Genomic DNA, 12,735 nt, shown 5'->3' on the forward strand with positions numbered 1-12,735 from the left:
TGCTTCTTGGACCAACTTCTCTTGAGCTCCGCGGGCAGCGCTTGCCCTGCACACAGTTCTCATCTGTGCCCTGGGAGTGGGCAGCTCCGTCCAAGGCCAGCAGCCCCCCGTGGTCCCCTGCCTGCTCCCCTTTGGGTGCTGACCTCAATGGGGAGGCTTTGCCCTAAACCAGAGCTGAAAAAACCTCCCCAGGGCTGGCGTGGGGCTTCCCCAGTGGGCGGTTGGACCCCATGGGGCACCAGGGAACTAAAAGCAACTTGTGGGCATCAGCACCACTGGGGAGCCAGTGGAAAACGAAAATAAAGAGAGGGAAAGGGTAAAATCTGACAGACAGAAACCGTCCTCCATCCCTCGCTCAACAAATGAAGATTTGGGGGGGGCTTTGCCTTTGTGCTGCATCGAGCGTGGCTTTGGAGGAGCCCCACGCGTGGGCAGCGCGTGCGCACGGCGGCTGGGGAGAGCGGGGGAATGGAGGAGGCTGCGAAGAATGAGAATCCAGTAAATTGACTTTTCCTATAATTTGATTAAATAGCGGGAGCTGGGACAGGGAATCGAATGAAGCACGTCTAATAGCCCTGCGCCATCTGCCAGGGGCTGGCACCTGGCCAGCGCGCGAGGCAGCTGTGCGGCAGCGGAGCAGGGGGGCCGTGGTGAGCCTCAGCATCCATTTAATAAATCCAGAGCGAAAATAAGAAGAATAAAATAGCGGGGAAGAAGGGAACAGGGTTGCAAAGCAAGGGGGTTTCGCCTCGCTGCGAACCTGCCCTGCTCCGACGTCCCTGATCCTCTGCCTCCCATCTGATCCCAAGGGTCCCATTTCCCCACCCTAGCCCCACGGGTGCACCCAGCCCCCCCAGATCTTTAATTTCACTTTTGGGCGCAAGGAGAGGCTTTGAAAAAGCCGTCTGAGCTGTTCCCCAGAGCAGCAGAGAGGGTGCGAGGCGCATCCCAGCCCCGCTGCGCGCGGGGGAGCCGGCCGAGCCGCGGCCGCCGGCCAAGCGCCGCAGGAAGCGGTAAATCAGCGCCAGGTCCCCGCTCCCCCCCGCGGCCCCAGCCCTCGCCGGCAGCTCCGGCGTCGGCCTCGGGGACCTCCAGGTGAGGTCATTTCCTCTGGTTAAAACTGCCAGCGCGGCGAGAGCTGGCGAGGGAGCTGCGTGAAAAGCCCCAGCGCTGGGAGTCGCAGGGATTTTTTTTTTTTATTGTTATTATTTTTTTCCCCCTTCCCTGTTTTTCTTGCTTAAATGCATAAACTGGGGTGGGACTCCAGGCAGACTAAAACCAAACAGAGCAGTGACCAGACTGTGAATTCTCAGGCTGAAGCAGCTCCCAGCCACCATGCTCACTGCAGCAACAAAACCCTGCAGGAACCAACTCGCAAAAAATCCCCCCCCAGCCTCCTCCAGCAAGGCCAGCTGAGGGGCAGGGGCCTCATCCAGCCCCCGGTGCTGAGTCTGGGGATGCCTGCATGTGGGAGAGTGCAGGTAGGAGCCCTGACCCTGCCATCCAGCTCCGTAACAGCTCCGTGTTGGACAGATGCAGCGGTGGAGACTCAGAGGCTCTCCGTGCCCTCCGAGGCACACAAGATGCGGTGCCATGTGAGCCCAGCACCCGATGACCTATTTCGCAAGAACTGACCCCAAACGGGGTCAGTTCCCATGAGCCAGGGGGCACCATGGGCCTGTCTGCAGCCAACAGCTGCCCCTCGCTTCCCTCTTTAACCATCTCACACTGCTGGTGCCCTCGGCACCATCGCTCCCACCTCAGCCAGCCACCAACTATTTCAGCCGCTGACCGCTCCCAGTTTCCAAAGCAGCTACAGAATTACAGATTAAAGCACTTTATTTTAATAAGAGGCTTATTAACCTATTTATTTTGCACGGGGTCCAGCGATAACACAGAGCGGGCTCCTTCACAGGCAAGCCAGACACGAAAGAGCCTTTGATCTGCTGCCTTTGAGGCAGGCGAGGGCCTTTTGCCTTCCTCACCACGTAGGTGTGGATTTCTTTCTCCTGGCATGGAAGTTCAAAAACAAAACAAAAAGCCAGAGGTCATGGCAGAAGGGCAGCCTCCGCTGGGGAAAGGGGCTCGGTGGGGACGAGCCTGAAGGAGGTGGGCTTTTTTTTGGTGGTGGGGGGCGAAGGTCAGGTGAAGGCACGGCCCCGGCCCACGCAGCCAGGCCCGGGCTCCGCAGGCGAGGGCCCGCCGGGTCGGGAGGCAGCGCTTCCTGGGGTGGGAGAGCAGGGTGCAGGCGTCGGCGCTGACACACGCACGGGGCCGAGCTTCAGCAAACACCAACAGCTCCTCCGGGAGGGCCGGGGCCCTCCTCCGGGCACCGCCAGCGCGACAGGCGGAGGGCCCCGCCGCCTTTGATATCCGAGGCCAATAAACGGCCATTTGTCGGGAGCAATGTTTTCCCCACATGTCAGCTGCGGTTTAGAAGCTCTGAATTTCACACAAGCACGACGCAGCGACACAAATTCTGCTTTGAGCAGGTTTTCTGTTAAAACACAGACTCTCACAGCAACCCGGTGCTGCTGGCTGGAGCTGGGCTTCTACTGGCTGCCCTCTGCCGCCTCCGCTCTGAGAGGCGATGCCAGCAAGCCCTCAGCGCCCTTCCCTTCCTCCATCCTCCCCAAACTGGCAGCCAGGGGCTCGTTTCCAGAGGCAGAACCCATGGCAGAGGTTTCAGACCATGCCTTACATTAGCAGCGACAGCACAAAAGCTCCTCATGGCTGGACACCTGTGGGCGTCCCCTCGCTCCATGCTGTGCCAGCACCAGCTATGGGTAGGGGTACGATGTGCTCCGGCAAGAGCCACGTCTGCAGCCACCCCAAACCCCAGCTCCAGCCCCCCCACAGGACGCAGCCCGCCTGAGCCCCTGCGAGCATGCAAACGCTCCGGCGAGGAATGCGGCCTCGGCCGCTGCACGGCCAGACAGCTCCCATATTCCTGCAAGAACCCTCCAGCCCGCCCCAATTAGCTTTCCTGCAGATCCCATTACTTCTAGCCACAAAGACATTGTTCAGTTTATTCCCTTCTAACAGCCGCAGGAGCATGGCTAACATATTCCTACAGGCTGCTCGGCTTTCTTATAAAACAGCGCAGGCAGCGCACACACCTGGAGCAGCCCCAGCTGCCTGCCTGTGTTACAACTGGTTTGGTTTCCCTTCTGGAGTGAAACCTGATCGCCCCGAATATTGCATTTCACTGGGGCACTCGCGACATAACGTCAGGCTGAGGAGAGCAGCGAGGGCAGGGGGCTGGGCACAGACGCTGCAGGCTGCTCCGCTCGGGGAGCACCACCACCCCTTTGCCTTGATAGCACCCCAGCCCCATTTTCCTCCTATGAAGGAAGGCAGGGGCAGTGAAACCCTTCCTCGTCCTGCTAAACGCCAGCCCCCCCCCCCAGGAATGAGGATGCTTTGCTGGCCAGGTGGCTGGAGCCACGGGGACGGCAGCGCTGGCTGCAGAGGGAGCAGGGGATGGGAGACCCGCAGGGATCTTTGGGTTATTGGACTCACCGAGGAGGGGAGTCCAGGAGGCACCTTCCGAACCTTTTTGGGCTGTCCATCTGTGTGAAAGAGAAGAAGAGAGGATCAAACTTTTGAAGGGGGTTAGCAGGAGGGAAAACAAGCTCCTGCTAAGCCAGAGACAGAAAATGCAGCCGCAGATAGAGGTCAGACCTCAGATGTCCCAGAGCCAAAGGGTCAGTAGTGAGAGCAACCGAGGATGAGCCTCTCCTCCTGTCCCTGACTCCTCGTCCCATCTGCACCCTCAGGGTGGGTTTCACCTGCAAACCGAGCCCACAGGACAGCTGCAGTAAGGGATGCTCAGCAGGCACAGAAAGGCTGCGCTTGCTCCTTGGATGAGACAGAGCCCATAAATAATCCCTCGCTAGCTTTTTTGGACACAGTTTAAGTTGGTTTATGAAGAGAGGATGTAGAAAGAAAACAAATGCAGCAGTGGGTTTGTATTTTCATTTGCTCCTTAGAAGATAAATATTTCTTAAAGCTTCCCTGCTGCAGGACGGCAGCCCTGGTGCTCATCTGGGCCAGTCCCTCCCAGGTCCAGCCCCAAACAGCTGGCAGGGTGGGAGACAAATTTTTTTGGGGAGACAGTGAGGAAACATCCTGAGGAATGGCTCAAGAGGAAGCACTGGTTAAAAGTTTGTGGGGCCAAGGACTCTGCTGGGTAGAGCTCAGGAGGAGAAATTCATCACACAGAATGAAACGGTGCAAGAAGTCATTTCCCAGGCTGACAACATAAAGCAGCACCATTTTCAAGTGGCAATATCAAAGTGAATGCCTTTTTCTGAAAAGTACTGGAAAAAATACATGTTACACTAGGTCACTTCTGGTTTCGTTTGCTGGGGAAAGCCCAAAATAGCAACAAAGAGACTTTTGGTGAGGGTGAGGGGTGGAACCATGACAAGAAACACAAGTTCTGGTGAACTGGGCCTCATCTTCACTCGAAAATTAAATTCACACCCAACCTTAACCTCCACTGGGAGCAAAATGCCCAATTTCTAGGTGGATCCAGACATGGGCAGCTGGGCAGGGAGAGCTTTTGGAGCCAACTCCACCGCTGTGGGGTGCACAACTCCCCGACCTCGTGCCACTGCAGCTCGCTTGCAGCAGGACCAGGGCTCTGCCGAGGGCCATCAGCCACAAAAACACCTCGAAGGCAGCCCAAGGTCTTCCAAGAACGACTACTGATGTGCAATGTGGCTGGAGGTGTTTTTACAAGAACCTCAAGCCATTTGCATCTTTCACCCAATCTGACATTTGCTGGAAAGAAGGAAATTCCACAGGACTGAGAGTCCAAATTCCCAGGTGGTTTTTGTATATATACTTTATATAAAAAAAAAAAAAAAAAAGCAAATGCCAGATTTGCACCTACGTGAACACATGGCAGCCTCAGCACTTTGATTTCTGAAGGCAGACCTAAGGCTCAACACAGACCGAAGCAGTGGCACCCATGGGTGCCAGAAGCGACTTACCTATGTTGCTCTCAGCACCTCTCCTGCGAGGATTGTTGGGGTAAGAAAAATACTGAGACCCCCCTTTCACCCCGGTGGGGGAAAGCGTGCTCGGACTCGCGATTCCCATTTCGCTGGGCAGGAAACCAGTCTGCAAACAAGGAGACAGAGAAGCCCTTCCATGTGATTACGCTGGAAAACCACCGCGCTCCCTCGGATAGAACAGAGCTGCCTTGAGCCACCCTTGCACAAATTCAGCCAAGAGAAAAAAAAACAACAAGCCAAAGGGCCAGAAGGAAATAATGTAAATACAGGGGTGGGGAGGAATACGTGTGCAGCAAGAAAAGGGTTTTTCAAGCTGTGTTTTCTCACTAGACCCCAGCGAGGAACCTCTCTACAAGCCAGGGGTGCACTCCAGCAGGTGCCGTGGCAGGGAGCATCGCAGTCCCACGCTCACCGTGCCACCTCATTGCCCACCAGGGCAGGATGACACCCCGCCGATGGTTTTAGCATCACAATCTGCTACGATGGCCAAGAGGAGGCGACCGTTAGGCTGACGGGCTCTGTGTCTCCCTCGCCATCCTGCTGGCAAACCCCAGCAGGTGGGAAGCATCTGCCTGAGGCCACGAGCTCTGCCCATGTGGCACCCACGAGGGGCCCGTGGGTGGTGGTGTTCTGCTGGGGACCCGGCTGTGAGGTCTCATTCTGCTCGATGTGGTTTCACTGGCTTATTCTGCTGAGTAATGTACCCCATTTACTTTGGGGTAAGAGCTTTCTCCCTTTTCTCTCTCCCCATTTTCAGGAACAGCTGGGAGCTGGGGGGGACACACCAGGACAGGAACAAAGACACAGCGCTCACCCACCAGCAAACCCATGTGTTAGAGCCCCGTTCCTGGAAGAGCCCCTGCACTGTCTCAACTCTCAGCTGTGCCTGAACATCGCCCTAAACACACGCTTTATCTCGGTTGCAAGACATGGGAGAGGTTACGCTGTCTGTGGCCCATCTGACCGCACATCTCCGAGTCCCTCCCTGCCTGTAAAACCAAGCCCACGATCCCAGTTCCTCTCCAGTCCATGGTGGCATGCAGCCAGACCCATCGCAAGCAAGGCAATGGAGCTGCAATGCCTTTTCTCTTGGTGGTTTTCTCTTGTGTTTTTATCAAAGAAAGGTCAAATCTCTCTTTCGAAAAAGAGGAAACTCCTCCCTTGTGTTTATCCGAGCTCACCTTGGGGGGAGCCCGACCCCAGGGGAGCAGCACGGCTGTCGGCACTGCCCCTTGCACCTCGGGAGAAAATTATGTGTATTTACATGGAATTTAACAGGGCTGGCGAAGGGCCTTTGAGTCCCAAGTTTAGTTTCAAGCCATCTTCAGAGGACAAGTTGAAATGAAGGAAGACTTCGAGCTTTTGAGAAACCGGAAAGAAAAATGGACTGCTGTAAAGCTCAGCCTCCTCAAAAAAGGGGTCGGGGAGGGAAGGAGTATTCATGTATTCACAGCTGGTAGAATTCCTGCAATCTGTTCCACCGGTCATATTACCTTTGCGCTGAAAACGTTATGCGCCATGGAGCAGCGTGGCCAAAAAAAGCAAGGGGCTGGAGGAGGTGCTGGTGGCCGGTCACTGCTGCCCTGCTCCATCCGCAGGTACCTCCAGGAGAGCCTCCGAGGTTTTAAGGCAACTTCCCAGAGAAAAGGGTATTTTCTTCCCCTTCCTCACCCTGGTAACGCTTCTGGAGGCAGCTAAGGGTTAAGTGAGTGGGGAGCTGCAAATCTGCCTCAGTGGGGGTGTTTTGGGAAGGAATGATGGCATTTTGGGGAGGGCATTTTGGGGAGGGCATTTTGGGGAGGACCGTGCTCCCAGGCATCTGCCATCGGACAATTTTCCGGCACTTCTCCAGCAAACCAGGTTCGAACCCCTCACCACAAGCAGAGCCAGAAGCAACAACTGTTCTGGGGGCCACGGCGAGCAGGCAGACGGCCCCGCTCGCTGCCCGCGACAAGAGGGGTTTTGTCTCCCCTCCACATCAAACGGGCTCCGTCTCGCCCGCCGCCACCCGATCCGGCCCCGCGCGCCCGCGCCAGGGCCTCTCCCAGCCCGCGGCACCATTTGCCCACCCCACGTCTGTTACCTTATATCTCCCCCTCCTCCACGAAACCCCAGCAAAACCATAACATTAAAAAGCACGGCTTGGCATCTGTCCCGTTTTTATTTTAGCAGCTTCAGTGGTAAATTAAATCCACTCTGGCACAGACAGCCAGCACAGCTGTTTCAGCAAAGGAAACATCCTCAGTTCAGAGAAGAGGAAATTATGACAAATTTGTGTAAAATTAAAACACGTAATATGTGTGTGTGTGTACATCTATAAAATAAAAAGCTGCCCAGCCAAAAGCTGTTCCAAGAACTGGATGAAATGGTGGGACGGCTTCCTGGGGCAGTGCTCGGGCACCGGCGCAGGGCTCCAGGGGCTCTTGCAGCAGCACATCGAAGTGGAGGTGCTCACTTCTTCCCAAAAAACTATTTCTGGCTGCCCGTGGCAGCGGGTGAGATTATCTCAGTGCTGGTTGACTGCACTCCCCGGCTCTGATTTACACCCGCGGGATTCCCCACAGGAAGCCAATTTCCCCCACCCCACAGCCCTGGTCCTGCCCCTGGGCTTCCCACGGGGCAGCTCAGCGGGGCACGGCTGCTGCTGCGAGGGGCAGCTCTCCCGAGCCCTGTCCCTCCCCGACCAAGGAGATGAGCATCGACAGCACCAGTAGGAACCCAGCCACCACCTGATGCCCCCCAGGCAAGGCAGAGACCATCCTGCAGACTCCCTCGGGCGCATGGGGTGATGTTAGCCAGCGAGGGCTTTTGCTTTCTTTTTATTTCAAGCACGGGCTTCTTGCAGCCCGAGCTGCTTCCAGCACGCCCGGGAGCTGTGGTGTGGTGTGATGGAGGTGTCGGAGCTGGAGCTGCCCCACAGGAGATGCCGGGGGCAGGAGGGGAGCAGGGAGAGGAGGGCGAGCAGCACCAGCGGCGCTCAGCCCCCAGGCAGGCAGCCGGAGGGGGTGGCACCTCCATCACGCTGCTGGCTCTGACAGCACACGTACGAACTGCAGAACTGCACACGTACGAACCGCAGGCACCCAACAGCCCCTCCTGAGCAGAGCAGAGGCTTTTCAGGACCCTGTGCCCAGAGGCGAGATGCAAGCTGCCAGGGCGCTTCGCATTCCCCTTCCCTGGGCTCTCACGCCTCGCACTGCAGCCGCAGATCGAAGCAAAAATCCCGACGTGTTTTATCATTACCTGGTTTAGTCCTGGCATCCCTGTGTCTCTTCCAAACGTGGAGTAGGAGGCTCTTTCGCTGCCCTTCCCTACAGGGGAAGAAAAAACACAAGAAATGTTTGGTGTCCAAGGGAAGCGGGGGTTCTGCACAAGTGCCCTCCCGCCGAGGCGCGAAGCCCATTCCTGTAGGAGCTTCCTGCACCCGTCTGCAGGGGCACCCGCAGCAGGTAGCAGCTTGCTGCTGGCACAGGAGCTCTTCCAAGTTCACGAGCGGCAGGGCTCGCTCGGTCCCTAAACAGCAAAACCCCAAACCGGCTGCGATGCAGGGAAGTGCTTGTGGCCATGGAAACTGGCAGTTTCAGACCAGAGCAAAAAAAAAAAAAAAAAAAAGAAAAAAAGAAGAAAAACAACAAAAACCCAACCCTCCAGACATATTAAAAAAAGCCATCTGAATTTGGCAGAGGCAGGGGCAGAGCAAACCCGAAGCCAGGCGTGACTGACCAGACTGCGCACACTTCCCATACAATAGGAAACCCTATCTCAGCAGAACTGAGCTCCTGCTCCTCACGGATTATCTCCTTCCCCTTTCTTGGTGGATATTCAACTTTCCCAAAAAGCACGCGGCTCTACAGAGCAGGCATTGAACAGGAAAGCGTCCCCTTCCTCCTCCAAGCCCCTGGGTTCAGTCCCTGTGATCAGGAGCAGCCCCGCTGCCAGCCAGGCCCACGCACCCCAGCACCCCGAGCACCCCGCGGCGGCTCCTGCCAGCGCTCAACCTCACCCTGCCCACGCGCTGCTCAGAATAGTGCTTTCGAGGGGAAAAAAAAGAAAAAAAAGAAAAAAGAAAAAAAGAAACCCAAGAGGCACGGTGAAACGTTTCCATTCTGAAACGTCCCTGCAGCCCCTTTCCTCACAGCCACCTCCCCGGAGCACGCCGTGGCCCCGGCAGGCAGCACCCAAGGGTGCCAGGGCAGTGCCGCAGCCCCGGGGAGGGTGGGATGGGGGCGAGGAGGGACCCCTGGCTGGGAGAAAGGCAATGGGTTTACACTGCCCCCTGACAGCCAGCTTGGGGGTTTTCCCCCACGTGAAGCAAAACAAGACGTTTTTGTAGTGGGGAGCAGCCACTTTTTCACTTTAAAAAAATATATAGAAAACTGGACTTAAAATACTTAAAATACAGGAGTTTTCCCCTGCTGTTCATTACAGCCTATTAACGGTGCTGGGGAACAGGGCGAGGGACAGGAGATGACCTCCAGAAAGGCTTTGGCCAGGGGCAGGACGTCCCTGTCCCGGTGCAGGGCAATGTGCAGGGACGCAGCCGGGTGGTGATGGGCTCCAGGAGCCCCCTGCGAAACCCCTTCCCCAATTGGGGTGATTGCATCCTGCCCCTGGGCTGGCTTAGTAAGCAAAAATGTCAGGGGGAGGATTTTGCCAATCTGCTTACCCTAAAGCCTGCTGAGATGCAGGGTAACGCACTGGGGCTGCAGTGGGCAGGCAGCTACACGTGCTGTGAAGAGGTTTTGGGGGAACGGCTGAAAGATGGGGGGGGGGAGAAAACTTCCCCAAACCAGCCCCATGAAACAGGCAGAGAGGTGGGACGGGAGAGGAGGCTGCTTGGTTTTGCAACCCCTGGCACTGACTTAGTTTGGGGCCTTGAACTCAACCCCGAATTTCTGAGCGGGTCCCTCCTCTGCGGCAGCCGAACCCGAGAGCCCCAGGAGGGACTGGGTGGCTCCGGCCCCGCTGTTCGGCATCGCTCCTCCCCGTGCTGGCATCCCGATGGCCAGGCCCCGCCGCTGTTTCGTTTCAGAGGCTTAAATGTTAAGTAAACTAAGGTCAAAATGTCAGAGGACAAATCTCTTAAATGACCTAATTTTTAAAAGCGCTTAGCGGCTATATTTGCCGCAGCGCCGGCGGCGTTACACAAATAACTCCACAAGTTGTGTCATCAGGGAGACGGCGATCACTCCTAAACCAGAGGAAAACCAGGGTAATTCCACAATGGTTTAGCTGTTAAGCAACCACGAGCCCTCTCTTCTGCAAACACGTCGCGGCTTCCACGAGCCGTGAGCCAGGGGCACAGCACCTCGTCCACCCTGACGGTCTCCAACGCCGCGCTGAAAGGCACTCGAACAGAAATACGACTGCAGCCCAGTGTAAAGTCTGCCCAATCTTTCCCAAAAACCTGCTACTTTCATCTGACGTGATTCATGGCAGGAACAAAGCACGCCTGGTCCCAGCGACCCGCGGCACCTTTGATCAGCAGCGCTCTGCGGGACGGGAGCAACCCCAGAGCGGGCAGGGAGCGCGGCCCCGGTGCCTGCATGCGCTCTGTTCCGTAAGGACATAGAAAAAGGAAAAAAGCAGCAAAAATCTCAGCAGCAGAAGTTTTAAATTCAGTTGCCTAGGAAAACAAGGCGGGAGGAGGAAGGCTGGAAGAATGGCAAACTTTTCTGGATCATAACAAATACTGAGCTTATTTTAAAAAGAGCAGACAAAGCTGAAGCTGGCAGAAGGAGGTGATGTTTCTGGTGCCGGGGAGATGCCCGGCAGCACACGCAGCAAACCAGGCTGCTCCAAGATTAGGCACAGCCCCAAAAACAGGGCTAAACCCCAGCAGTGCAGCATGGACCACAATGGAAGCAGCTCTCGGTAGAGCAAATGCCAGGAATCTCCCCAAACACCACCTCCAAATGACTGAAATCCAACAGGGTGAAGAGGCGGGCAGACATCAAGCGAACTCTGGAAAAAAATCAGGATACCAAGAATAAAAGCCTTTGAGTGAGGAATCGGATTCCAAGGGAATCCCGTCCTCTGGATTTGCCCCTGCAGCTTTTAGCACGCAAAGGAGAAGCACTGCGGAGAGCACCTTAAAAACAAGGTGCACCCAGAAACTGGCTGGGAGCATTTCGTATTTATGGCGTTCACTGGTTCGCTTCGCTGCGAGCCCTGCCATCCATCCCCCTTTGCCAAGCCCTTCCCTAGCCTTCAACCCTGCTCAACAAGTGCTTTCCCAATCCCTCCCCTCTCCCTGGCGTGTCCTCTCTTGCAGGATCCCGCAGCGCCGGCGCTCAGCCGAAGCCCTCCCCAGGGCAGCACCCAGGACTCCTAACTCAGTTCTCCCCTCCCTAACTCAGATTTGCTCCCAGAGCGAGGTGAAACACCAGGATAAAAACTCCTCTTTCTCAAGGCGAGCAGCGAGCTCCGCGAGGAGCAGGGTCTGGCCTCGCTGCCCCGCATCCCGCAGCCCTTTTTGCCCCCGGGGCTGAGCGCGGGCATCTCCCCTCCAACACAAGCCGGGCAGTGCTTTCAAGCAAACCTGTGGTTTTGCCGTTTCTCTCCCCGAGACAAGCCCCGCTGGCAGATGCGCAGAAGAAAAGGCGATCCACGTCGCCTACAGGTTCTGCCAGCGCCTGCCGGGAGGACGCAGGTGCCTCGCCGCCGCGCGGCCCCTTCCAGCCCGCGGGGAGTTCACACGGGCGCCCTCGCATCACCCCAGCCCCGGCTCCCACCCACAGCGCGCCTCTCCCAGCCCCGCTAATTCCATCAGAATTACGTCCTGGGGAGAAAGGGGAGGAAAAACACAGCCAGCCATTAAAAGGGAGGGGGGAAATAGTTTTTAAAAAAAAAAAAAAAAAAAACAGAAAAAAAAACCAGGAGCGGCAACAAACCCCCGTCCGCAGGCAGATTAAAACCATTGTCCAGGAAGAACACAATCCACAACAGCTCACAATGCACACAAGATTAGAAACACTCCTCTGAAAAGAAGCTAATTACTAGAAATAATTACTAGAAAGAAATCTGTTATGGCTTATCAGTTTCCCTGCTGTTTAAGCAATCCCCCCCCATCTCCCCCTGCTGAAGATGAATGGTAAAAGAGTGACTGATTTGGAAGATTGGTGAATTAAAACAAAAAATGCTCCTCGCTCTCTGTGACAAGCCTGTTCGTCACCGTGCCACGTCCCGGCATCCCCCCCCGGGCAGACAGGGATGGCCCCCATAAACCTCGTGCCACCCAGGGCCACGGGGGTCCCCGTCCCACTGCGCACCCCCAGTGCTTGGACCTCACCAGGACATTGTCACCCAGCCTTGGGGAGCGGCACCGAGGGAGCACGGGTTGGGAACTTGTTGGAGGATGGAGCATGTGGGTGTTGTTACTGCTCCCTGCTCATCGCGGTCACCGTCCCCTACCTGTCACCAGGGCAGGTTCTTGTTCACGGCACTAACAGCAGCTCTGTTCCAGGGCTTTTTATAAACTTAGCTCATCCAGTCCACTGCAACGCAGGCCAGGTTCCCACCCGGCCAGTCTTGCAGACATTCCCTCTCGCTTTTTTTCCCCCAGTGCTTTGCCGATTAGAAGCTGTGCCAGAGGGGACCCAGTGCTTTGGAAAGCACCTGACTGGAGACTGCCCTCGCACCATCCCCTTCCCAATGTGCATGAGCAGGGGCCCGGGCAGCCCTTGGAGCCCCGAGAGCTCCTGGGTCCTGC

The 12,735-nt window shown here is 56.4% G+C and overlaps 1 protein-coding gene across 14 annotated transcripts in view; it reads right to left on the reverse strand.

The window, feature by feature from the left end:
- The window catches only part of TCF3 (transcription factor 3), a 66,874-nt gene that overhangs the window by 13,149 nt on the left and 40,990 nt on the right, over nt 1–12,735 (reverse strand). For all 14 annotated transcript variants that reach the window (XM_032203644.1, XM_032203643.1, XM_032203630.1 and 11 more), the window contains 3 exons: nt 8,268–8,335; nt 5,001–5,130; nt 3,523–3,572 (listed from right to left, as the gene is read on the reverse strand). In XM_032203644.1, coding sequence (XP_032059535.1) covers nt 3,523–3,572; nt 5,001–5,130; nt 8,268–8,335 — 248 coding nt within the window. The remainder of the gene's footprint in view (nt 1–3,522; nt 3,573–5,000; nt 5,131–8,267; nt 8,336–12,735) is intronic.

Source organism: Aythya fuligula, chromosome 26, assembly GCF_009819795.1.
Source record: "Aythya fuligula isolate bAytFul2 chromosome 26, bAytFul2.pri, whole genome shotgun sequence".
NCBI lineage: Eukaryota > Metazoa > Chordata > Aves > Anseriformes > Anatidae > Aythya > Aythya fuligula.